The following is a 26,519-nucleotide window of genomic DNA, read 5'->3' as shown; positions in this document are numbered from 1 at the left end:
CTGTATAGAACAGGGAACTATATCCAATCTCCTGGAAAAAAAACATAATGGAAAAGAATATTAAAAACATGTATATATGTGTATAACTAAATCACTTTGCTGTACAGCAGAAATTAGCACAACATTGTAAATCAACTATACTTCAATTAAAAAAAAACAGAGAAAAAAGTTTTTACTAAGATTGATCTTCAAAAAAAGAAATATCCTCAGCTGTGGACTTCCCTGGCAGTCTAGTGGTTAAGACTCTGTGCTTCCACTGTAGGGGGCGTGGGTTCAATCCCTGGTCGGGGAATTAAGATCCCACATGCCACACGGTGCAACCAAAAAAAAAAAAAAAAAAAAGAAAAAGAAAAAAAAAGAAATATCCTCAGCTAAATATAGAAGTTTATCATTTACAAATTCAGCTTTCCATACGACTGAAGGACATAGTTTATCTAAGCTTTCTGTCTCTATATAACAAGGATACCCTTTCCTCTAGTTTCCAAAATCATGGTCCTCATTTACCAGTGATGAAGTAATTAAATTGTAGGAGCTGAAGGAATGTATTCAGAGAAAATATACTTAAGACTTTTAGATTTTCCAGCAAGAGCAGTTGCTTGAAGAGTTGAGGACATTCAAACACAAGGCAAGTGATCTCAGGTGGTTTTCTTTGGCTCTTAATGAGCCAATAGATGTTTCTGATACTGCTTAGTTGTTATTCGAGGAGTTAATGCCAAGTCTGAAGTGACTGAAGAATTAACTCCTATGAATATTCTGTGCAGGACATATATGGGTGAAATTTTCTCAAAGAAATTGAGAAAACACTAATTTAGTACAACTGAATGGAATGGAATTCAGTACAACTGAAATGAAGTGGAATCTGCTATGATGTGCTACAACTGATAATGGTCAAACTATATGTAGAGCAGAAGTCAGAGCTGAACAAATTAACAAAGCTTGTGAAAATTTCAGTGTGTGCACACTATGGTTATTCATTTTCTTATTCATCAGTAAGTAATTTGTAGAAAATATTTGAATCTATCATGTACAATTGAGTCAATAGTGTCAATGGTAAACTTCATTTGTTCTCATGACTTAATCATTTTCATATCTGTGAATTTTTATCAGAAATAGAAACTGAATATCCTGACTTGCCCTACTGCACAGCAGTCCGATGGCTTGGCAGTAATAAAGCTTTATGGCAAATTTTTTTTCTATGGTGGTAGATGTGTTGCCATGTCTGGCACAAAAATTGATCTGGCAGCAAAGATGGCTATCTGGGCAGGACAACTGATTTTTGATGATACAGAATAGTAACTCTGAACCTCTATTATGTGAAATATCACCTCCTTCCCCTCAAAAGAATTCCATTCTTCTCATTGGTAGTCCTGTATTACAAAAAATTATACTCTATTATTATTATCATACTTTGAATTTTGCCAGTAAAAACTTTGTGGGCATTTGTTTCTCTCCTGTTATATAAGTACCTACATAATAGTCTTGATTTTGTCTCTTGATCCTCAAAGCCTAAAATATGTACTATCAGGTTCTAAAAGAAAAAAGTTAGCTGATCCCTGGTGTAGATAATGCTTCCCACCTCATAGCATTGTTATGAGTACCAGCTACCCCGAATTCAGGCAGGGCTCAAGCTTAACAAATTCGTATATATGCCCTACTATGGATTAGCACACTCCTCCAAGTACTTTACAGATAACAGCACACTAAACCCTCACAGCAACAACTGAAATAAAGTGGAATCTGCTGTGATGTGCTACAACTGATAATGGTCAAACTATATACAGAGGAGAAGAAGGCATAGCTGAACAAATTAACAAAGCTTGTGAAATTTTCCATCTCAGAGGCAATGAATCTGCTGTGTAACTTGCTCAAGATGACCCAGCTGGCAAACAACAGAGCCAGCTCTAGAGTTTATGCTCTAAAACAGGAGTGGGGGCAATTTTTTCCCAAAAAAGATTTTAGGCTTTGTGAGCCAGATGGCCTCTGTTGGAACTACTCAAATTCTACTGTTGTAGTTAGAGAGCAGCTATAGATTATATGTAAGCAAATGAGTGAGGTTGTGTCCTAATAAAACTTTATTTACAAAAACAGGTGGTCTGGATTCGGTCCATGGGATGTAGTTTACCAACCCTTACTTTTAACTATACACTCTACGATACTGCCCATCTCACTCATTTATCTTGCCTGCCTGGATCTGGTCCCAACCCTAAAAGTGTAAAGGGTCTGGTTCAAGCACTGATCATAAATTTTCTCCTAGACACTGGGTGTAAAGCAGGGAGAAAGGAAGAAAAAAAAAATCACACCTGCATGGAGCTTATGGTCTGGTGGGGGAGATGGACAGCAAACAAGATGAAAAAACAAAAAGAATGGCATGCTAGATGTTGGTAAAGAGATGTGATAAACAGAAGTAATGACAAGACGTGCGTGTGTGTGTGTGTGTGTGTGACTTCAGTTAGGGTCTCCAGGGAAGGCCTGAAAAGGTGACCATTGAATAAAATTCAGAAGCAAGTGAGAGGACAGCTGTGAAAATGCTTGAGGGATGAATGTTCTCGCTGTTGGTGTTTTTTTTGTTTTGTTTTGTTTTGTTTTTCTGTACGCGGGCCTCTCACTGTTGTGGCCTCTCCCGTTGCGGAGCACAGGCTCCAGACGCGCAGGCTCAGTGGCCATGGCTCACGGGCCTAGTCGCTCCGCGGCATGTGGGATCTTCCTGGACCGGGACATAAACCCATGTCCCCTGCATCGGCAGGCGGACTCTCAACCACTGTGCCACCAGGGAAGCCCTGTTGGTGGGTTTTGATCAGAAGAGTGACAGGAAGGAGGTGGCAGCCACGTGTCCTCCTGGGCTCCACTCGTGGGTCCCTTCCTCTGCTATCTGGGTGTCAGCTGTCAGGGCCTCAGGGAGCAGATGAAGCAAGAGTGGGGCAGGTGGCGAGGGCCAGACATGACACGGGCCTACTCACTGGCCTCCTGCCTGGAACAGGTGGGTGGTCTGGGCAAAGGGGCACCGGCTGAACCTTTACACCCAGAGCCCAGCCCTCCAAACCTTGCTCAGGAAGAAGCCTAAAGAAGCTTCTGCCACTTCTGCCATGTGGTTGTCCCTCAGCCTGGGGCCCAGGCCTCCTGCCACTCAGCATGGTCCTCCACTCTGGATCCAGCCCCCCTTTCCTTCTATCTGGACCCCCGTTCAGCCCCATCACACTCTGCTGTGAGCTCTCCTGCTAACGACTCCTCTGAGCTCCCACAGCCCTTGCTGTGGGGCACCAAGCACAGGGCTTTATCAAGGTCAGTCCGTTATAAACTGAGACGTGTCAGTTCAGCATTTCCCAAAGCGTGTTGATCCACATTAGTAGGCAGGGTTGGGACTGGAATGAGGCGGGTGAGGCCCTGGGGTGCACAGTTTAAGGAGGTACCGCCCTCGGGGTTGTGCAAGTGCAAGGTGGGCACCTTACTAGCCTCACCCTCCTCCCTGCCCTAGATGGTGTTCCATGGAGCAAGGGTCTGTGGTCAGTAGGGAGGGAAGCACCGGCTTGCACACGGTCTCTCACTACATGTTTCTTCAGAGCCTTGAATAAAGGAGTGTGCATTGTGCATTTCTAAGTGAGGAGGTGGCAGATAAAAGGGGCAGCATGTCCCAAACTCTTGAACCACAGAATCTCTTTTTATGCAGAAAAGAAAGGGCTTTGTTTTCAGAGGGTGTCGCATTTGGAAGTTGAGCAGTAGATGCACATTCTCTCTCCATCTACCTCCTTACATAACTGTTTATCTCTTTATATACAATGTCCAGTCTCTGAAACTAGTCTGGCTTATATCTTGAGCCTACAGTGCTCTGTAGAGCATGAGGACCCTGTCAAGAGTCTCAGTAGCGGCTTCACATTTGAATGGGACTTGTAAAGGTACGGTCATTTCATTTTCAGAATGCCCCCTGTTACTCATCCCACGGCAAGGTAATCCAGGGCAGTAGGTTATCCATATGTTAAAAGGTTAGAGCTGTGCTGTCCAATATGGTAGCCATTAGCCACTGGTGGTTATTTAAATTGAAATTAATTTAAATGAAATAAAATTAGAAATTCAATTTCTTGGTCCTCATTTCAAGTGCTCAACAGCCACATGGTGGCTACCATATTGGATGGCACAGACATAGAACACCCCCATCCTGCAGAAAGCTCTGTTGAACAGCATTAATGATTTTCCCAAAGCTCCATGGCCTTTCGCAGGCTGACGTGACACCAGAACTGGAATTCTGAGCCTGAGATCTCTGAGCAGACTGCCCTGGGAGAAGAGGTGCTCCCCTGCAACTGAGGCTGTGCACCTGAATGGCCCGCAGTCAAAGGAGGGTGGAAGGGACATGACGGTGTAGGCCACCGGCAGGAGGCTGAGGAAAAGCACCAGCAGCAAGAGGCCCATGTAGAAATTGTTGGATCGGGAGGCTTTGAACACGCGTTCGTGGGGGACGTTGCTGCTCATCACTGCCCAGCACTGGAAGTACATGGAGGTCAGCAGGCGCAGCACGTTGATGCCCACCAGTCCTGGGGCATAGAAGGAGCCCATCCTGGAAGGGCAGAGACCACACACCTGGTTGGCTCGACAGCAGAAGAGGCCGGGGAAGGACGACACAAGGAAACGGGACTGATGGGCTAGGGGCAGGAGGCCTTGTTGCTTTCTCTGTAGGTCCCAAGGGAAGGGGCCTCCCATTTAACCAGGATGTTTATCACCAAGCCATAGCCATCCATTCCTCAGGACAGGGACTCTCTGAGCATTCCTGGCTTGGGTTCTGGCAAGGATTTTACCACTGCCCCACCGCCAGGCATGGAGCAAATTACATGGCCTCTTGTCTGTTTCTCCATGGTCTCCATTAAACAGCATTGATGCTCAGAAAAGTATTTGAAGTCCTTAACTTAAAAGAATTGGATATTGGCTTGCTATGAGCCTTTGAAAGCCTTTGGCTGAAGTCAGGCAGCCTCCTCTAACTCCTTCTCAGAGGGAAGTTCCTCAGTTCATTTATCTCCCTCCCTCCTCTCTTTCCTTTCCTCCCCTTCCTTCTCCCTCCCTCCCTTTCCTCCTCTTCTTTCTTTCCCACTCTACTTTATCCTTTTTTCCTACTTCTCTCTCTCCTCCCTCTTTCCTCCCTCTTCCTTTTTTCCTTCTCTCTCCCTAGCTCTTCTCTCCCCTCTCTATGTATATGGTAGCAAGTGGGTAGGCCAGACACTGTCCTGGTTCTCCTCTAGTCCTGTTCAAGCAAAAGAAGGGAGCTCAGAGAGGCCAGATGATTTGCCCAGCCTCTCTCTAGCTGGTTGAGAGGCAAAGCCTGGGATTCCAGCTTTTTGACTCCCCAAATGAGGTGATCATCAGAGGAAATGGATAACTCACCAGATCATTCCTTGGTTGAAGATCAAACCAAGCACATTTCCACTAATATCAAACTCAGCATATGAGGGCTGGAGGGAGAGAGAGAGAGAGGAGAGAGAGAAAGTCTGTTAGGTCGTGTCAGCCAGACCCCACTACCGGTCAACTGACCAAGCCACTCCACCCCAAAGAGCCTGCTCTGGTGACCAGAGAGGAACCTTAGATTCAGAGTTCTATTTCTTTAACATGTTTTCAACTTTTAAAAAAGAGTTTTGAAGTTCTCAAACTTGAAACTTTCTTCAATGTCTTCTCCAATGAAAATAATGAGAATTTTTTGGGAATTCCATGGCAGTGCAGTGGTTAGGACTCCACACTTCCACTGCAGGGGTCTGGGTTCAATCCCTGGTTGGGAAATTAAGATCCCGCAAGCTGTGCAGCATAGCCAAACTAAAAAAAAAAAAAAAAAACAGAGAGAGAATTTTTATCTTTTATGGCCTGCAGGCTGACAGTGTGCTCTTGGGAGGCCCCAAGAGAACATTTTATCAATGTTCTAATCAGAAATGTAACTTGAAATTATAAGCAAGGGGTAAATCAGATAAATAACAAAATGCAAATAATTAAATGAGGAATCAAATGTAAAGAAAGCTTTAAAAACAAAATAAATAAATCCTCCAATTCTCTTTTCTCCTTCTCATCATTTTCTAAAATTAATTAATTAATTAATTTTTGGCTGCATTGGGTTTTTGCTGCTGCACGTGGGCTTTCTCTCTACTTGTGGTGAGCAGGGGCTACTCTTCGTTGCGGTGCGCGGGCTTCTCATTGTGGTGGCTTCTCTTGTTATGGAGCACGGGCTCTAGGTGCACATGCTTCAGTAGTTGTGGCTCGCGGGCTCTAGAGCGCAGGCTCAGTAGTGGTGGTGTATGGGCTTAGTTGCTCTCCGGTATGTAGGATCTTCCCGGACTAGGGATCGAACCCGTGTCCCCTGCATTGGTAGGCAGATTCTTAACCACTGCACCACCAGGGAAACCCCACTGTCATCTTCTTTTTCATGGAAAGGAACCACCTCAGCCAGATGCAGATTTTCAACCTGACTCTGATTTTCAGAGTTTTGGAAATTTGTCAACTGTTTGAAAGAACATAAAGTGTGTGAGCATTAGGGAGTAGTCGGTGTCCTTGTGAGGCCACCTGAAACCTGCTTCCCAATTTGTCTTCCAGAAATGGAGATAAAAAGTGACAAGAATGAGAGAAGGAGGAAAACAAAGTGAGGAGAGAGAGAAGGAAAGTCAGGTGAGCGTGGATTAAAGGAAGAAACATGCAGAATCCAAATATAGGAGGGTTAAATCTTGGGAATTTAAAATTTAACATTTGAAAATATTAAAAAAAACTTTTTAGGGCTTCCCTGGTGGCGCAGTGGTTGAGAGTCCGCCTGCTGATGCAGGGGACACGGGTTCGTGCCCCGGTCCGGGAAGATCCCACATGCCGCGGAGTGGCTGGGCCGGTGAGTCATGGCCGCTGAGCCTGCACGTCTGGAGCCTGTGCTCTGCAATGGGAGAGGCCCCAACAGTGAGAGGCCCGCGTACCGCAAAAAAAAAAACAACAAAAAATACTTTTTATCTACTGGATTTTATGTCCTGCTTAGAAAAACCGAAATACTACTTCACAGAGTAGAGACTGTCCTTAAGCGTCTAAAGAAATGCACAGAATGCATCTGACTGTATCAGAGAGGATGATTGGAATGCCTTTCTGCACAACATCCATGAAGTGGTGACCTACAAATCCAGCCTCCAGGTCCCAGCACCAGCAGTAGTTCATGAACCGGACAAAGCAAGCCCGCAGGAAGTCCCCCAGCAGGATGGTGATACACGTTACCAGCATGTCCGACACCGTCAGCCTCATGAATTCCTACAAGGAGGAACATAAAGAAAGGGGATAGTCAGGGTTTGACCATGCCTGCTTCTCCCAGCTGACTGCATGCCAACGCTCCCCCACCCACTCTTATTCTTCTTTGTGACCCTCTGATTAATGGTGGTGCAGATAAAAGACCCCATGCTTTGAAAAATGCTTACTATAGGTTCCAGCTCTACAAGTTACTAATTTATTGCTTTGGAATAGTCTCTGAACCTTTTGAAGTTGATACATTAACCTTGCAGGGTTACTGGGAAAGTTAGTGATTATGTATGCAAATTGCCTGGCAGTTGGCAATACCCAGTATTTGGTAGTTATCAGCACTATTGCATAGATGTAGGATCTGAAGGCTCACTCCTTGCTTCCCCCATCTGCTCTGAAGTGCCAGCTGCCCCAGCTAAGACTGAATCTGACCATTGTCCCTGGGGACAGCAGCTGGTTTTCTTCAACCCCTGCTAACTGGATTTTTTTTTGGGGGGTATGTAGAGAAAATAATGTAGGCTTTTCACAGAGGCACATAGAAGAAGAGCCAAAAGCAAAGGAACAAAGTTTTCTTTGATGTGTAGAGTACATATAATTTATTAATTTTTTTTGAAAAGTTGGAAAGATCTACCTGACTTCGTCACAATCTTTAAGACATCTAACAGTCTTGGAGTTCCCAGGGGACACAGGGTCTGCTCTATCCATTTTCGTGTCTTCCAAGATGATTAATAAAGCTTTTGCTGGATGAACAGATGATGGGTTGTCAGGGTTTTTCCATAGCAAGAATTTAGACCATTACTCTTAAGTAAAACACAAACTGACTTGTATCAGGTCTCCACGTCTATGCAAGGTGATGCTCTGGGGCCTGGGGTGAAGGTGGTGGTGGACATAGGTGAGCAGGACATAACGCCTCAAACCCATCATTACCAACAAACTCAGAAGGAAACAAGTTTTAATCAGTGATGGGCATTTCAGAGAGGAGGGCAAGAGAGATGCCTTCCAAGATGTGAGGAAGGAAAAGAGAAATTCTATAGCAGAATATTCCAAAGGAATCATGTAGGTAACGAACTCTCTTTTGTCTTCTAAAGAGGGTAGGTTTTACTGACTTGAAGGCTTTCTGTTACACACTGTGATGGGTTTAGAAATGTGAGCTGCTCTACATATTAAAGATGAGGACGATTTGAAGAGAATGGGGGAATCTAGGCTGGAGGAGATGAGAAGTCATGAGTCTGAGCCTCCTGTGAAGGAAGCAGGGAGAAAAAGCCCCCAGGACCCCGTGGAAAGGAAACCCTGCTTCAGGAAAACATCTGCTGGTGGACTTGTAGGCAGTGTCTGATGAAGTGTGTGATATAACCCTCTCCTCTATGGGACTTCATCAACCTCCGTTAAAAACACTGTTGTCCAGTGCTCTATGGGCATGGATTCTTCAGGGGTGGCAGGTGAATAGAAACCCCATGCAAAGAGATGGAGTTGAGGAAGAGAAGGCAGCTGATCCCTGTGAATACTTCACGTTTCTGCCTAGGAAGGCAAAGAACACTAGCCTTTGAAGTCCACACTGTGTAAGCTACAGGAACAGTAGTGAAAGTGGATAAGGGGAAATGGTCGTTGTTAATTTTTGACAATCTAATGAACACCTTTAATTCTCTTTACAGAAAAATGCACAGATGCATATACACACAAAATCTTGTATACAACTTTTAGGAGTTGTATTCATGATTTCCAGGTGGAGAATATCAGGCTTTCAGTGAAATCTGCAGTAAAACTCCAAATAAATCCAAGTGGTATTAGACTGCTAGATGAAGCACAGAGAGAAATGTTTGGGACACTGAAAAGAAGATAATGTGAAAAGGTGGAACTTTCCTAAGAAATGCTAGCTTGACATTTTGGTGGCTTAAAAATGGAAACATCAAGAAGGGACAACGAAGAACTGAGAACAGGGATCATCTTTTCAGGAGAGCGTAACTACTCACAATGCCCACAGCTGTCTCCCAGCAAGAACCCCGGGGCACATCTGCAGGGTGTAGGGGTGGCCGGGGGACGCTCTCGTTCCAGCCCGAGGAGTTGTAGTAGTGAAACAGAGTCCAGTGAGTGATGTTCTTTATTGTCTCTTCGTTAGAAAGCTAGAATGGAAGATGGAGATGTGGGGTTGGAAGGAGCCAGGGAAGGTCCAATGTTTCTACAGGAACAACAAATAGAGCCAGCATATGCCACAACCCTACCATCTAGCCCCTGCCCTACCCCTCAACAGGTCTCTCCAGAAATGCCCTCCCAGCCTTTCAATCTATAGAGGAGAGGCGGGCAACTGGCTAAAGTCCTTGGGTCTTTTCCAGGAAGTTTTCTTCTCTGTTATTATTCATCTGTCCCTTCATCCATTTGTCCATCCATTCAGTTACTCATTGTTCTTTTGAGATTAATTTATTCAGGGTCTATTCTGGGCCTATAAGGCAACGGTGACACAAGAGTGAATAGGAGTGACACAGGAGTGAACGGAGCTTTCCTCAGAAAGTTCACTGTCTAGTAAGTGACAGAGATGAACAGACAATTACAGACCAGAGTAATAAGAGCTGTGGGAAATTTTCTTTGGGGACTGAGGAAATCCACATCAGACAACAGGGCCCTTCCTGGGGGCAGTGACATCTGAGCCAAACCGCAGGAGGATTAGTCAACTAGTCAAACATGGGGAGAAGGATGGAGAGAGAGGCAAGAGAGAATTTTGCCCCGTGGAGGAAATGTGAGGCTCAGGAGGGTGAAGGAGTTTACTAGGGTAGGAGGGAAGCAAGAAATGAAGGTGGAGAGTAGGCAACGGTCAGATCCAGTCACTTCCATGCTGAGAAACTTCCAGTAGCTTCCTGTTAACCTCAGGAAAAAGTTCATGAGGAGGGACGTGTGGGAAAGAGGAGCATCATAATCTGGCCCTTCCCCCAATTTCACTTTTCACTTCTTCCCCTCCACTCTACTGTTCAGCTAACTCATAGTTCCCTGTGTGCATGAGCTGTTCCCTCTGCTTTTCCCAAGGTCTGCTAAGATCCCCCACGGTGGGGTTTGCAGCCCCTCCTGCGTACTGCCACACTGCCCGGGGCTTGCTCCCACTGAAGCACCTGCCCCAGCAGGCTTCGATGAATGAGTCTGTCTCCCCTGGAACAGGAACGTTTCTTGCTCTCTGCTGTACCCCCAGGGCCTGGCTTGGTGGGTACGCTATAACCACCTGGTGAGCAGTGATAAAAGGTTAACTCAACCATGACTTATCATCTCAGTGGGCGCATACTGGGCTGGTAAACATTTACGGCAGCTAAGAAACAGCACGGGAAAGCCTGCAGATAAAATATTAAGGGTACCAAATGACATGCAGGTGATGTGAAAAAGCCTAAGAAAAAGACAGTAAAGAACTGAAGCAAAATGTTAACAATTGGGTCATAGGAATCTGATATTTTTCTTCATTTTACTTTCCTGACCTTTCCAAAAAATTTTAAATTAATATAAATTATGTGCAAGGAAATTATTATAGTTAAAAAAGAAATTTCGTGGGCACTAGGAATTGGGGGGATGTTTGTGGTCTTCACCTTCAGGTGGACGTCATCCATCAGGGCCAAAAGAAACGTGTAGAGGTTTCCCAGGAAGAGTGCAAAGATGCGTCCCAGCTGCCACTTCAGTCCAGTGCGTGGGTGGTAATTCTCCAGGGCAGCAATGGTTTCAAACAGAGGGGGACAAAACATCCCAAGCAGGGACATCACAATTTCTACCTGAGAAATTGGGGAGCTGGGTTAGTTTTGTCATCAATATCACCTGCTTCTCCACCATCTCTGCACCCCCAGGGCCATGCATCTCCATCTTCTGTCTGCCCCCTCCTCTGCCTCTGGAAATGCCCCAGGGTCTCCACAACCTGCTGTATGACCCTGGTGAAGGCACCAACAAGCCCTGAGCAGTCAGTGTATGCTCCACAGGTCCTAATTGCTCTGTGACTGGTTGTCACCACGATTGCTGTTATTAGCATTGATAAAAATAGCAAACTATCTTTGAGAAGTAAATGAATTAACATACGGGACAGTGCTTTGTGTTCTGTAAAAGCCGTGAGCTAGGTAAGAATCTCCTCATCTCAGGAGCATGGAAGACCAGAAACTCAGATCACAGAACAGAACCAACAGTAGAGGGATGTGGTGCAGGGTGTGGCCTTTGGGGTCAGCTTCATTCACACATCTGGTGGTGGATTTGCTGTCACCTAAGGTGATGAGATAATTGGGCCATGTGCTGCTCATCATTTAGGAGGCTAGCTGGGCATCATTCACATGGTGGGGGTCTCAGGTTCCCAAGAGAGCAAGTTCCAAAATACAAGCACTTTTCAAGTCTGCTTGTATCATTGCTGCTACTGTTTCACTGACGAAAGCAAGGGATGGGGAAACAGATTCCACCTCTTCATGGGAGGAACTAGAAAATCACATTGCAAAAAAATGTGGATACAAGGATGGGAAGAATTTGTAGCTATTTTGGCCAACTACCACAGATGTCAAATTCCCAGGAGAGATTTATGGATTCAATGCAAGCGCAATAAAACCTTAACGTGTGTTATTGTGGATCTTGATGAGAGAACTCACTCTGTCAGATATCAAGACATACTATAAAGCCATAGTTTATCAGTGTGTTATTAGTGCAAGAATAGACAAATAGACCAATGGAACAGAAAAGGAAGCCCAGAATCACACCCATGCATTACTAGACAATTGATTTATAAGCGATATAATTTCACTTCTTAAAATTAGTCCTATAGTCCAGAATTCAATAATTCAGCTGAATGGCATAGGAACCAGGGTAATTTCAGTATTTTCCTGAAATATTCACTTCAGCAGAGATGCCCTCCTCACCTCATTTCTTTCATACCAGCTGACATTCTGCATTTTGGAGAATTCTTGGGATCGTTTCACCACAAAGTAAATGAGGTACCCACTTCCACACAAACAGCACATGATGAGAAAGTTGGCCAGGACACGGAGAAATCTTGTCAGATGGACATTTTCTTCTTTGTTACTCTCTTGTTCATCCACTATTGATTCCTTGATGTGTGAAAATGAGGTGTGAATAGTAACAAGAAACCACTGTTGTTGGGTTCCTTGAGATTACTACTTTCTATATTTCCAGAAATGAAAGAATTCAGAGGGGGTGGTATATGGATAATTCTTTTCTTTAAGAAAATATATTTTGAATAGGTGAGGGAGATTAAGAGGTACAAACTTCCAGGTGAAAAATAAATGTCACGAGTATGAAATGTACAAAGTGGGAAATATAATTAATGACTATGTAATATCTTTGTAGGGTGACATATTATAACTAGACTTACCATGGTGGTCATTTTGAATTGTAGAGAAATATCACTCTGCTGTATAACAGGAACTAACATAGTGTTGTAAGTCAATTATACTCAACAAACAAACAAACTTATAGAAAAAGAGATCAGATTTGTGGTTACCAGGGGTGTGGGATGGGGTGGATGGAGGGAGAACTGGAGGAAGGCAGTCAAAAGATACAAACTTCTAGTTACAAGATAAATAAGTACTAGGGATGTAAGGTACATGTTAAATATAATTAACACTGCTGTATGTTATATATGAAAGTTGTTAGAGTAAATCCCGAGTTCTCATCACAAGGAAGAATTTTTTTTTCTATTTCTTTAATTTTGTATCTATACGAGATGATGGATGTTCACTAAACTTATTGTGGTAATAATTTCATGATGTATGTAAGTCAAAGCATTATGCTGTACACCTTAAACTAATACAGTGCTGTATGTCAATTATATCTCAATAAAACTGGAAGAAAAAAGGAATCTTAAAATATTACATTTTTTCTTGTTACTTCTACTTTGGTACATGTATTGACAAAGCTTAGATTTACTGGATACTTACTGTGTGTTAGATGTGGGGCTAAACACTCACCATCCATTATCCTTAATCCCAACAACAAACCAGTTACCGCTACTAATGCCCAGAGAGATTTCAGTATCCAATGGGGACTGTTTGAAATCTATAGATCAAGGAGTTTAGAATTGAATCTGAAAAATACTGAGTCTTCTGGGACTTCCCCGCACTTTCACTGCAGGCAGTGCAGGTTCGATCCCTGGTCAGGGAACTAAGATCCCATATGCCACCCGACTCGGCCAATGTCAAGTCTTCTAAGCCAGGGGCTGGGTTTTTTTTTTTTTTTTTTTTCCGGTACGCAGGCCTCTCACTGTTGTGGCCTCTCCCGTTGCGGAGCACAGGCTCCGGACGCGCAGGCTCAGAGGCCATGGCTCACGGGCCCAGCCTCTCTGCAGCATGTGGGATCTTCCCGGACCGGGGCACGAACCTGTGTCCCCTGCATTGGCAGGCGGACTCTCAACCACTTGCGCCACCAGGGAAGCCCAGGGGGCTGGCTTTTTTAATAAAAAATTTCTGGCCAAGTTTTTTTCTATTAAAAAAACAGATAGCAAATATTTTTGGTTTTGCAAGCCACGTGGTCTCTCTCATAGCTACTCAACTATGTCTCTGTAGCATGAAAGCATCTATAGATAATATATAAATAAATGAGCATGACTTTGCCTCAATAAAATCTTATTTACAAAAATAGGCAGCAGGCTGGATTTGGACCCTGGGCCATAGTTTGCTGACCTCTGTTCTAATCCATGGGCATGGTATATTTTTCCATTTATTTACAGTTTCTTAATTCCTTTCAGCAATGTTTTGTACTTTTTGGTGTAGGCAGTCTCACACTTTTTTTTTTTTTTTGGTTAAATCTATATTCCTTGGAATTTTTTGTACTTTGTGTCATTTTATTGAAAATGGAATTAAATTATTTTCTAATTATTTGCTGCTAGTGTATAAAAATACAATAGATTTTTTATTATTAACCTTGTATCCTGCATTAGTAAGTTTTTCATAGAAAGACACAATTAGTATATGGCAGAGCCAGGATGGAAAATGAGGTCTCCCGGACACCAAAGTACCTGGGAGATTTTTTTTTAATTGAAGTGTAGTTGATTTACAATGTTGTGTTAATTACTACTGTACAGCAAAGTGATTCAGTTGTACATATATATATATACATTCTTTTTAAAAAATATTCTTTTCCATTATGGTTTATCATAGGATATTGAATATAGTTCTCTGTGCTATATGGTAGGACCTTGTTGTTTATCCATTCTATATATAAAAGCGTCCATCTGCTAACCCCAACCTCCCACTCCATTCCTCCCCCACCTCCCTCCCCCTTGGCAACCACAAGTCTGTTCTCTATGTCCGTGAGTCTCTTTCTGTTTCCTAGATAGGTTCATTTGTGTCATTTTTTAGATTCCACATGTAAGTGATATCATATGGTGTTTGTCTTTCTCTTTCTGACTTACTTCATTTAATATGATAATCTCTAGTTGCATTCATGTTGCTGCAAATGGCATTATTTTGTTCTTTTATATGGCTGAGTAGTATTCCATTGCACCACATCTTCTTTATCCATTCGTCTATCAATGGATATTTAGGTTGTTTCCATGTCTTGGCTACTGTGAATAGTGCTGCTATGAACATAGGGGTGCATGGATCTTTTTTGAATTATAGTTTTGTCTGGATACATGCACAGGAGTGGGATTGCTGGCTCATATGGTAATTCTATTTTTAGTTTTCTGAGGAACGTCCATACTGTTTTCATAGTGACTGCACCAACTTACATTCCCAGTAACAGTGTAGGAAGGTTCCCTTTTCTCCCTTTTCTCCACCTCATGTGAGGTGGTACTTCATTGTAGCTTTGATTTGCATTTCTCTAATAATTAGTGATGTTGAGCATCTTTTCATGTGCCTATTGGCCATCTGTATGTCTTCTTTGGAGAAATGTTTATTTAGGTCTTCTGCCCATTTTTGGATTGGGTTGTTTGTTTTTTTGCTGTTGAGTTGTATGCACTGTTTGTATATTTTGGAAATTCAGCCCTTGTCGGTTGCATCATTTGCAAATATTTTCTCCCATTCTGTAGGTTGTCTTTTTGTTTTGTTTATGGTTTTCATTGCTGTGCAAAAGCTTGTAAGTTTGATTAGGTGCCATTTGTTTATTTTTGTTTTTATTTCTATTGCCTTGGGAGAAGGAAGGAGATTTTTCAATCAATTAACAGTTATTGCGTTCGGGTTCAGTTTCAACTAACTCATCAGGTAGTTAGTATACATTAACGCACACAGTTCTCATGACATGTGTCCTGTTATATAAGTGGTTTTTAACAGACTCAGAGGGGAAGCCTTCTCCTTCCCATATGTTCAAAGTGCTTCACAGGCATTGACCTTCTTTGTCTCTCTCTAGTGGTCCCGAAGGAAGGGTCAAAGCCCTTGTTGACCCCTACCCTGCCCTTGGATGCTCCACCACAGGCTTCGCATTGCTGAGAAGGAGAAGGAGAAGGAGAACTGAGCCCGCTCCCTGCTCTACCCACTGCCAGGCTGACTCTGGGGCTCATGAAACCCATGTAGTGAGTTGCTGAGCCCAAGCCCTGTCCCTGGTGGGTGTACCTGTCTTCTGTAGGCAACGATTGGTATCAGTGGGCAGCAGCCCACTTCTCCTCCCAGAAGGGCCAGGAGAGAAGAGAGAGAAGAAGGCAAGACAACCAAGCACCGTTGCGGCGTAGATCTGACCTCTGCAAGGTCCTGGGGTAAAAAAGTCTGACTGATCAGACAGGAGAAGCATTGGACTATCAATAACTTTATCTTTTTTTTTGAGGACTATCAAGAACTTTGAATGGTTTTTAAGAAAACATACAGATGGCCACCAGGCACATGAAAAGATGGTCAACATGCTAATTATCAGAGAAATGCAAATCAAAACTACAATGAGGTGTCACCTCACACCTGTCAGAATGGCCATCATTAAAAGGTCTACAAATAATAAATGCTGGAGAGGGTGTGGAGAAAAGGCAACCCTCCTATGCTGTTGGTGGGAACTGCAGCCACTGTGGAGAATAGTAAAACTAAACAGAGTTACCACATGATCCAGCAATCCCACTCCTGGGCATATATCTGGAAAAGACAAAAATTCTAATTTGAAAAGATATATGCACCCCCAATGTTCATTGCAGCACTATTTATAAGCACCAAGACATGGAAGCAACCTAAGAGTCCATTGACAGATGAATGGATAAAGAAGATGTGGCGTACACACACGCACACACATACACAATGGAATATTACCCAGCCATATAAAAGAATGAAATAATGGATGGACCTAGAGATCATCATGCTAAGTGAGGTAAGGCAGAAACAGAAAGACAAATACCATATGGTATTTTTGTATCTAAAATATGATACAAATGAACTTATTTACAAAACAGAAACAGACTCATAGACATAGAAAACAAACTTATGGTTACTAAAGGAGAAACGGGGGGATAAATTAGGAGTTTGGGATTAGCAGATACAAACTACTATATACAAAATAGACAAACAACAAGGTCCTACTGTATAGCACAGGGAACTATATTCAATAACTTGTAGTAACCTAGGAAAAGAATATGAAAATGAATATATATGTATAACGGAATCACTTTTCTATACAACAGAATTTAACACAACATTGTAAATCAAATATACTTCAATTAAAAAAAAGAACTCTATTTGTAGTGAGGTGGATGGACCTAGAGTCTGTCATACAGAGTGAAGTAAGTCACAGAGAGGAAAACAAATACTGTATGCTAACACATATACATGGAATCTAAAAAAAAAAAAAAAGGTTCTAATGAACCTAGGGGCAGGACAGGAATAAAGACGCAGACGTAGAGAATGGACTTGAGGACACGGAGAGTGGGAAGAGTAAGCTGAGACGAAGTGAGAGAGTGGCATGGACATATATACACTACCAAATGTAAAATAGCTAGTGGGAAGCAGCCACATAGCACAGGGAGATCAGTACGGTGCTTTGTGACCACCTAGAGGGGTGGGATAGGGAGGGTGGGAGGGAGAGGCAAGAGGGAGGAGATATGGGGATAAATGTATATGTATGGCTGATTCACTTTGTTATAAAGCAGAAACTAACACACCATTGTAAAGCAATTATACTCCAATAAAGATGTTATAAATAAATAAATAAAAAAGAACTCTGAATGGTTTTTACAGTCATGGAGGGAAAAGTGAGATGTGCAGTGCTTCTGCCTTCATTCATCTGCTCACCCTCAGGCTTGTTTTCGTTCTATATTCTGTAGGCCACCTCATATCTCTCTTGTGAACAAATTAATAGATAATTTAGTGTGGAGTTGTACACTTAATTGATTCCTTTATTCCCACACTCCCAAACCGGGTTCTCAACTCTTTGTGGGTGTTCTTGGGGGATTTTTTAAAAAACCAATGCCAGGGGCTTCCCTGGTGGCGCAGTGATTGAGAGTCCACCTGCCGATGCAGGGGACACGGGTTTGTGCCCCGGTCCAGGAAGATCCCACATGCCACGGAGCGGCTGGGCCCATGAGCCATGGCCGCTGAGCCTGTGCTCCGCAACGGGAGATGCCACAACAGTGAGAGGCCCGCGTACCACAAAAAAACAAAACAAAACAAAACAAAAAAACCAATGCCAGGACCCCACCCCAGACCAATTACACCAGAATCTCTAGGGGTGGGGCCCAGAAGATTTTTAATGCTCCTTGGATCATGCAAACATGTGTAAATGTTGAGAACGGCTGCCCCAAGTGTGTCCTTTCACTTCCTCCAGCAGAAAGCAGTTCCATGAGGAAAGAGGCAGAACCAGGGACCAGCTCCATGATTCTCTGCCATGTTAAGAAACAGATGGTGGGTACCAGCCATGAACATTCTTTCTTGAAGGCTTGAGAGCTATGCTCCCACTTCTGGTAAAGCTCTTACCACAAATTAATCAGGGATCTTATTTCCCATGCCCCAGCTGGGAGAAGTCTCCCAATGACAGGAGGGACCCAAAGTTCCCCTGGGAAGTGGGAATGGCCCTGAAGTGACTACCTTGAAGCTGATGGTGATGGAGGCGTATTTGTTGTCGGCCGTCTCTGAATTCCCGATCAGGTAGTCCCAGCTGGTGAACATCTTGAAGCTGAATGTGAAGTTATCGCTCTCCCCGTCGTTCGTGCTGCCCTGGGTGTTGCCGGCCATCCTGTAGGGTGCACATTGCTGTTGTTATGTCTGCCCCTGTGTCTACTGTGTCAGCCCAAGGGAAACCTGGCCTAAGCTAGTCTTGGGCACAGGTGGCAGATATCCAGTGAAGGCAAAGAGCCAAGATGGATTTGAATCAGGCTACTGATAGCCAGAGCACCTTTCCCCCAAATTCAGAGTCCCCTGCGAGCACACATGGTGTCAACTGCATAACAAGGAGTCTGCAGGGTACAGAAAACACTAACCATGTTTTCTACCCTGACGTCTGATGTCTTGCGGCTTGACTCACCTGCAAATGTTTTAGAACTCTTCATTCTCACAGAGAATATCCCCTTCTAATTCATCTGTTTTCTTGGATAAAAATCATATTTTTCTGATGTAAAATTCAATAAGCCCTGAGGCAGTTAGTACTACAACCAGATAATACACACATCTTTTTCTTAAGCAAGCTCGGAGGAAAGTACCTTGGACCTGCCTTGATAGCCCCCTATGTCATCCTACCTGTCCTCATCCTCTTGAGACAGGTCTGGGACCTGGGACCCTTTGCTGCAGTGCTGGACACACCTCTCCTTGAGCTACAAAATACAAAGAAACTATATGGGACTAAAAATAACTGTGTGCATGCTCAGTTGGGGCAAATTCTGGACCCAAAAGATACAAAAAGACAAAAAAAACAAAAAACAAAACCCAACTGCCATTTCTGAAGAGCCAGGAGCAAAAACAGGGCATTGGGAGCAAAAGCAGGGTACTGAGCATGCCTGCACACACCACCTAAGGGATGGGCAAAACACCTAAGCCACACCTCTGGCCTGACCCCTGGACACGCCCCTACCTTCACCCCATATAAGAAACAAGCTTTCCCCCCCTCAGTGAGCAAGCAAGGGAACCTGCTGTTTGTACTTGCTCCCCTACTGCTGCAGCAGTGGCCCCAGGAAAGTCTTGCCTGAATTTCTCATCTGGCCTCTAGTCAACTTCTACTGATTAAGGAAGCCAAGAACCCTGGTTGGTATCACTCTCTTTGTGCTTCCTGGAGATCAGCCCCGTGGGAACCATGGAATCCCAGGCAGGGGTTCCATCAGATACAATGGGGGTGGGGTTGCCCCTCTTTGACTCTATATGATGTGTCAGGCTTTTGGGATTTGCAGTTCCAGGGGCCTGGTTGCCTTAGCTAATTTTTTGGTTCAACAGAGAAACATTCCATATCCTTAAATTTGGCAGGGAAAAACATAGCAATGTGAAGGCTAAGAATAAAACCAAGCCTGTCTCGCCTGTCTCCTTTTTTTTTTCCTTTTGTTTGATAGAGCTGGGCAGCCACATGTCACCTAGTGGTCACCGTCTTGTGCCAGGCAGGCTCTTGTAAACAGCAGCATTTTCCCCTGAGACGATGAGACAGAAAACCCAGCTGGGCCTGCACATCGCTTTCCGCTTTCCGGGGGTTCTAGCCAGGCTTCAAGGGCGCTCTGTTTCCTGTGCACACACAGTGGCCCTGTTCTTCTCTTGTGGCTCTGCTGAAGGGTGAGTGGGCCTGGTGGTCAGGTCTGTGCACAGACTGTGTCCCCACCCTGCACAGCCTGTGCTAACTGGGGTCCTCTGACTTAGAAGAAGGCAGTTTGTGGGCCAAAGTTTTTCTTCAGAGAACATGAATTAAGAGGCACAGACATATTAAAAAGCCATTTCTGACCACAGAGACAAGTAGAGTTGGGGCTGGAGAGGACACCAAGGTTACTCACTGCCATATACACTGGTTTAGCCTCATTGTATCTTTGTAGGCACCAGCTCAGTTCTCACATGCCAGCTAGACAGAGAAGCAGAGGGTTTTTCTGAGGATGCTGGGCTCTGGGGAAAACAGAAACAGGCCTTGGAAACTTCTCCAGCCTCTCCTTAATTAGGGTACCATGTTCCCTTTCAAGCCACACTGATTTTTTTGACAGTTTTGGGGACTCAGTAGGATATTTGCTGCCTCAGGGCCTTTGCACATACTCTTGCTTTGTCTAAAGTGCTGTGCCCAGCCTCCTCTAAAGGACTTGTCTATCCCATTTCCCAGAACTTCCCACATTACCCTGTCTATGTCTTTTATACCCCATATGACAATCTGCATTTGCTTTATTTGTTTCCTTGTTTTCTCTCTAAATCCCCAACAAGAAGGTAAGTAGGCACAGTGTGGCCACAGGGGTGGGCTGTTTGTGGGAAGAAAATTAAAAGCCTGTAAATGAGACAGTCATACTTACGATCTAATGACGATCATTAGGCTGTAGCCGAACACGCTGACCCCTACCATGAAGTAAGCCATGGGTAACCTGTACCTCAGCCACCCGATGGTCCTCTGGTTGTTGTAGTAGCCGTAGAAGAGAGCGGAATACTTGATGTAGCCCTGTGGGGCAGCAAAGCCAAATGCTCTTGGTTTGTAAGCTCAACGTGACAGTCATCGGACGCTTCCATCGACCTGGGGTTTCTTTCTCAGGTGTGACAGGAGCCGGAGGGGAGGAAGGAAGGGTTCTCGATGTTCCTGTTCTTCCCTTCACTCCCCCAGTTGCTCCAGAGTCTATGCCCGTCTCCACGTCTCCCCTCTTCTTTCTCCTGTCTATTTCTCCATTATAGAGTGCATGGAGACACAGCACAGGGAGGAGAGTGTTGTTAACATTCAGGACAAATTAGGGATAAGTGGTGTGTGTGTGTGTGTGTGTGTGTGTCTGTGTGTGTGTCTATGTGCACATGCACACACGGCTCCAAATTCCCCCTCCAACCCCCACCCAGTGCTCAGGGTCTTAATTTAACACTCTGGAACTAGAAGGGAGTCCGTGAACTTTCTCAGTATTTCAAAACTTCTAAAGAAAACTATGTGATAAGGCTCACAATCTAACCTGAGCTTCAAGTTTCATTTTGGTTTTGGTTTTTGGTATAATTGGCTTTACGTGTAATTAGCACACTTTTTAGGTATCATTATTTAGGTGTAAAATTAACTTATAATTTTAGCACTTCTTTTATGTCTTTGCTGAATAAAAAACGGGATTATTCTGGCCTCACACAGATATGTAGTTGGACAGGGGAGCCAAATTTTAATAGTATTTTTTCATATACTTGGGGCTATTTCTTCTTCGATATCATACCTCAACCCAATAACTAAATAGTTATTTCTTAAAGGTTAGTTGCAATGTGGAATATGAATCACATAATGAACTTTTTCATACCTTAAGATCCATTGCTCTCCCCCAAATACTAAGTAATTAAAAAGGGAAAAATACTAACTTTACAGCAGAGAATTCTGGCAGATATCACTATTTTTTTTTTTTTTTTTGTGGTACGCGGGCCTCTCACTGTTGTGGCCTCTCCCGTTGCGGAGCACAGGCTCCGGACGCGCAGGCTCAGAGGCCATGGCTCACGGGCCCAGCCGCTCCGCGGCATGTGGGATCTTCCCAGACCAGGGAACGAACCCATGTCCCCTGCATCGGCAGGCGGACCCTCAACCACTGCACCACCAGGGAAGCCCAAATTCTGGCAGATATCACTTTAACCAAGTGGCCAGAGTGATTTGACACTCTGAGAAAGGCACGCTACCTCCCCAACAATGCATAAGCTTAATACAATCATGAGAGAACATCAGACAGACCCAAATTCAGGGGCAAACAACTGACCAGCACTGTTCAAAAGTGTCAAGGTCACTGAAAGACAAAGAACAGTCACAGATCAGAGGAGAGTAAGGAGATGTGACAATTAAACCAATGTGAGATTGTGAGTTGGGTCCTGGGATAGAAAAAGAACATTAGTGGAAAAACTGATGAAATACAAATAATACTATATTTTAGTTAATAATATTGTATCAAGATTAATTTCTTAGTTTTGATAATTGTTCTATGGATATATGAGATGTTATCATAAGGTGAATGGGTGAAGGGTATATGGGAACTCTCTGTACTATTTATGTAACTGTTCTGTAAGTCTAAAATTATCTCAAAATATAGTTTTTAAAAATCTCTATCCTTTACTATCCTTTACTTTACTATCTATCCTTTACTATCCTTTACTATCAAGATGTGGGATCTTTTACTCACACATGATTTTGTAACATCATGTATTGGTCATCTGGAAAGTAATGGTTCATTGAGTTATGAACATATGCCAAATGTTGACACATTTCTTATACAATATAAAAAAAATCACACTGTTAATATCTCCACTGATCTCATCAGAAAAGTATTTAACTACTGAGAAACTGCCACTGTCATGGTGATGGATACAAGTTTTCCAAAATTTTAAGTTTTACTTGAAAATTAAAAATTTATCCTTGGCAACAACAACAAATACAACATGGGATTGTTGCTGAATAAATTGTTGGCTTGAGTGGATAGGACATTTCAACAGCGGCCCTTGGGTGAAATAAAGAATAAAGGAAATTCTTAGTAGTAGCATGTAGTGGTAGTAGTATGTAATTCTTAGTGGTATAGCAGTTATTTGGAACACCCCTGTTCCAAATGACTTAGAAAAATACTCCAACTCACTTTCACACATTTCTGAGGGGTCTTGAATCTGACTATGAGAGTGAAGGATGGCAGCAGCAAGATGTGTTGCTTGAACCACCACAGCCAGTCCTCCTGCCTCTGGAACTCCTTGGAGCTGCAGACCAAGGCCCCCAGAGGCACGGGGGTATGAGGATTCCAAAATAGGATTGTGAGCAAAGGCAGGGAGGCACTGGACTTCCCCGAAAGTTGATAATATTGAGGCATGAAGTGTGAGGTCTTAGACAGACATGGGACTGGGACTGGAGAGGTAGAGGGTGGCCAGGTCATGAACAATTCTTTTGTAAACCCAATTCAGAACACTGGGCTTTATTCCATCTGGGAGTGGGAATAAATGAATATCGGAGGTGGGGAGTGACAGGGTCAGGTTTACATTTTAGAAAGGTCACCTGGCAGCAGAGGGAATGGAGATTTAAGGAGACAAGCCAAGGCAGGGAGGAGAGGTAGCAGATTCTGACAGTGGTCCTGGTACAGTGACGTTTGAGGAGAGGTGCGAGGGATGGAGAAAAGGAGACTGGTTTAAGAAACGTTTAGTAGATAGGCTCAGACTTAGTGATTGATTTGATGTGAGGGGTGGTGGTGAGGAGAGGAAATGTGGGATGACTTTCAGGTTTCAGACTTGAATGACTGGATGAACAGTGGTTCCAATAAAGGAAATGGGAAAAAGTGATGTAGATTTGGTTGGATAGTTGTTGGACTTGAGAAGCAGGTAGGGTATTCAGTTGAAGATGTCACGTGAAGGTTGGGGAAAGGCTGGACTGGCAATAGCCTGGGGGTCTTACTGTGGTTATGCCGAGATAAAACCATCGTGTAATATCACCTTACATAGATCTGGCAGAATGCGGGGAGCAGTGGCCTCATGGGGAAGTCACGTTTATCAGAGTGTGTGATAAAAGGACCCACGAAGGGGGCCTAGGAGGACATGGTTGGCTAGCTCATTTTGCACAGTGCTAGGATCCCATTTGGTTAAAGCACTGGCTTTCCAATAATTAAACACTTCACACTTATCCACAATCACAAAATGGAAGTGCATTGGCATGTTGGTACCTCAAAATCCCAAAGGACGGAAAAATCCATGGCTTTTTCTTCCTCAGCCCGAGGCACCGTCTTTCTGGGTATACTTCCATAGGGCATGCCCATCAGCACCTTGTGTTGGGACAGAACGACACAATTACACGTGGAGAAGATACAAACACACAGAGATGTGCACATAGTGGGTTAAATCTCTTCTCAGAGCAGGAATATCCATTCTTTTTCCTTTAAATAACATTAATCACTTTCCTGATTTTAAAAGTATTACATACTCGGGCTTCCCTGGTGGTGCAGTGGCTGAGAGTCCACCTGCCGATGCAGGGGACACGGGTTCGTGCCCCGGTCCGGGAAGATCCCACGTGCCGCGGAGCGGCTGGGCCCGTGAGCCATGGCCGCTGAGCCTGCGTGTCCGGAGCCTGTGCTCCGCAACGGGAGAGGCCACAACCGTGAGAGGCCCGCGTACCGCAAAAAAAAAAAAAAAAAAGTAATTAAAAGTATTACATACTCATTGTAGAAAATGTGAAAAAGTATAGAAGAGTGTTTAAAAAATTACCTGTCACCTTCACATCCTAAAGATAATGACTGTTAAATATTCATGTATTTCCTTTCAGAGTTTCTGAGTTTTATATATGTTTTAGCTTGATTATCTAGCTTAATATTATTTTATGACCAATTCCCTATGGCATATGGTATTTTTCAAAATAAAATGACTTTAAAATATCTAATCGCATGTATGTACCATAACCTTACTTACAAATCCCCTACTGTTGGACTAATTAGAGTATTTCTAGTTCTTCATGTGTACATAATTCTGTTATTAATACCCCTTTATATATATGACTTGATTCACAGCCTTAATTATTTAAAAAATAAGGATTGTATTAAATTTACATATTGATTTAGGAAGGATTGATCTTTTTTATGATATTAAGTTTTCCCTTCCACGAATGTGCCCTCCTGTTTATTCAGTCATATATATATATTTTAAAATATTTATTTATTTGGCTGCTCTGGGTGTTAGCTGTGGCATGCAGGATCTTCGTTACCACATGTGGGATCTTTAGCTGCAGCACGCGGGATCCCTAGCTGCGGCATGCAACATGTCAGAGAATCAACAAATGTAAATGAGAGAGGAAAAAATTACACTATCATGCAAAAGGGAATATAACTTCAGATACATGAGTGATTTTAAAAAACAAGAAACTATGTTATTTAACTTTAAGCCAATACATTTTAAAATGTAAGTTGAAATGGAAAGTTCAGGAGAGTGATTACTTGTGAGAGTTATGTGGGTAACATAATTGGGGAGAAGTAGAAGGAGGACTCTAGTGTGTGTGTAATTTTTTATTTTTAAACTTAGTGGCAGGCAAATGGGCTCATTCTTTTTACCTTTCCATATATCTGAAAGTTTAAATAGTTATTTTTAGAGGAAGTACCAATATGAGGCTTACTGACTGAGTGCTGCCTATGTGAACCCTAGAGCAGAACTTACAAGATATTTTAAAGAATTATTTAATTAAATTAATAAATGTACACCAGCAATGTACACCCTGGCTGCATATTAGGGTCACTTGGGGAGCTGTATTTGTCATCTATTTTTGTATATCAAATTACCATAAAACTATCTCCTCGTTTCTGCAGGTCGGGAACCTGGGTTGGGCTTAGCTGGGTCCTTTGCTTCAGGGTCTTTCACAGGCTTCAGTCAAGGTGTCTGCCAGGGCTTTGGTCTCATCTGAAGACCTGGTGGGGGAGGATCTGATTCCAGATGCACTCCCATAATTGTTGGCAAGATTTAGTTCCTCATGGGCTGTTGGACTGAGGGCCTCCGTTCCTTGCTGGCTCTTGTCCAAAGGCCACACTCAGTTCTGTTCCAGTGGGCCTCTCCAGTCTGGCAGGTTGCTTCATCAAAGCATGCGAGCCAAGAAGGGAACCAAGAGAAAATGCCACATGGAAGTCACAGTCATTTATAACCTGATCATGTAAGTGACAGCCTGTCACTTTGGTTATATTCTATTTGTTAAAAGCATGCCACAAGGTCTAGGCTTTACTCAGGTGGAGGGGATTGATTATACAAGGGCATGCTACCAGGAGAAGAGGATCACTGGGGACAATCTCAGATGCCTGCCTACCATAAGAGCTTTTAAAATAGGGATGCCAGAGCCACATTCTCAGAGATTCAGATTCAATTGATTGGACTTCATATTTAAAAAAAAATTCCCCAAGTGATTTTCATATGCATCCCGTGTTAAGACAACAAATACATGAGCTCATCATGTAGCAAGGCCTTGATAGCGAGCTCCTGTAGCATAACTGAGGGCTCTCCTGGGACCATGAAGGCATTCTTGGATCTGCAGGCAGTTGTCACTAAAGCTGAACAAGATTCACTCAAGCATTCAGAGAAGTTTGATTCCATTAAAATGTATCAAGGATTTGTGGCAAAAGAAGACGAGTATGAGGAAAAATTCTGTTAAAGTTGTCTAACATTTGAGCACTTCTAATATTCTTATTCCTAGACCCTCTGAGTCACTGTGGTTAGCCTTAAAACAGCCATGAGCCATAGGAATATCTGATCATTAGGTTTAGGCTTGAAACCTTTGGGCCCTGAAGTTAGCCGTGTCCTTGAACAACAGGTCATCTCCTCTACTCTACCTGC

General features: G+C 43.4%; 1 protein-coding gene across 1 annotated transcript in view; it reads right to left on the bottom strand.

Moving 5' to 3' along the window:
- The window catches only part of TMC2 (transmembrane channel like 2), an 81,588-nt gene that overhangs the window by 13,583 nt on the left and 41,486 nt on the right, over nt 1-26,519 (bottom strand). The window contains 9 exon segments of the mRNA XM_029221383.1: nt 4,307-4,546; nt 5,365-5,432; nt 7,114-7,242; nt 9,198-9,347; nt 10,788-10,967; nt 12,084-12,272; nt 18,174-18,321; nt 20,549-20,691; nt 23,882-23,980. Coding sequence (XP_029077216.1) covers nt 4,307-4,546; nt 5,365-5,432; nt 7,114-7,242; nt 9,198-9,347; nt 10,788-10,967; nt 12,084-12,272; nt 18,174-18,321; nt 20,549-20,691; nt 23,882-23,980 — 1,346 coding nt within the window.

The sequence above is a fragment of the Monodon monoceros genome, unplaced genomic scaffold, assembly GCF_005190385.1.
Source record: "Monodon monoceros isolate NGI ecotype Baffin Bay Population unplaced genomic scaffold, NGI_Narwhal_1 Super_Scaffold_13, whole genome shotgun sequence".
NCBI lineage: Eukaryota > Metazoa > Chordata > Mammalia > Artiodactyla > Monodontidae > Monodon > Monodon monoceros.
Note: the sequence above shows the minus strand (reverse complement) of the source record. Positions and strands in the feature narration are given on the sequence as shown.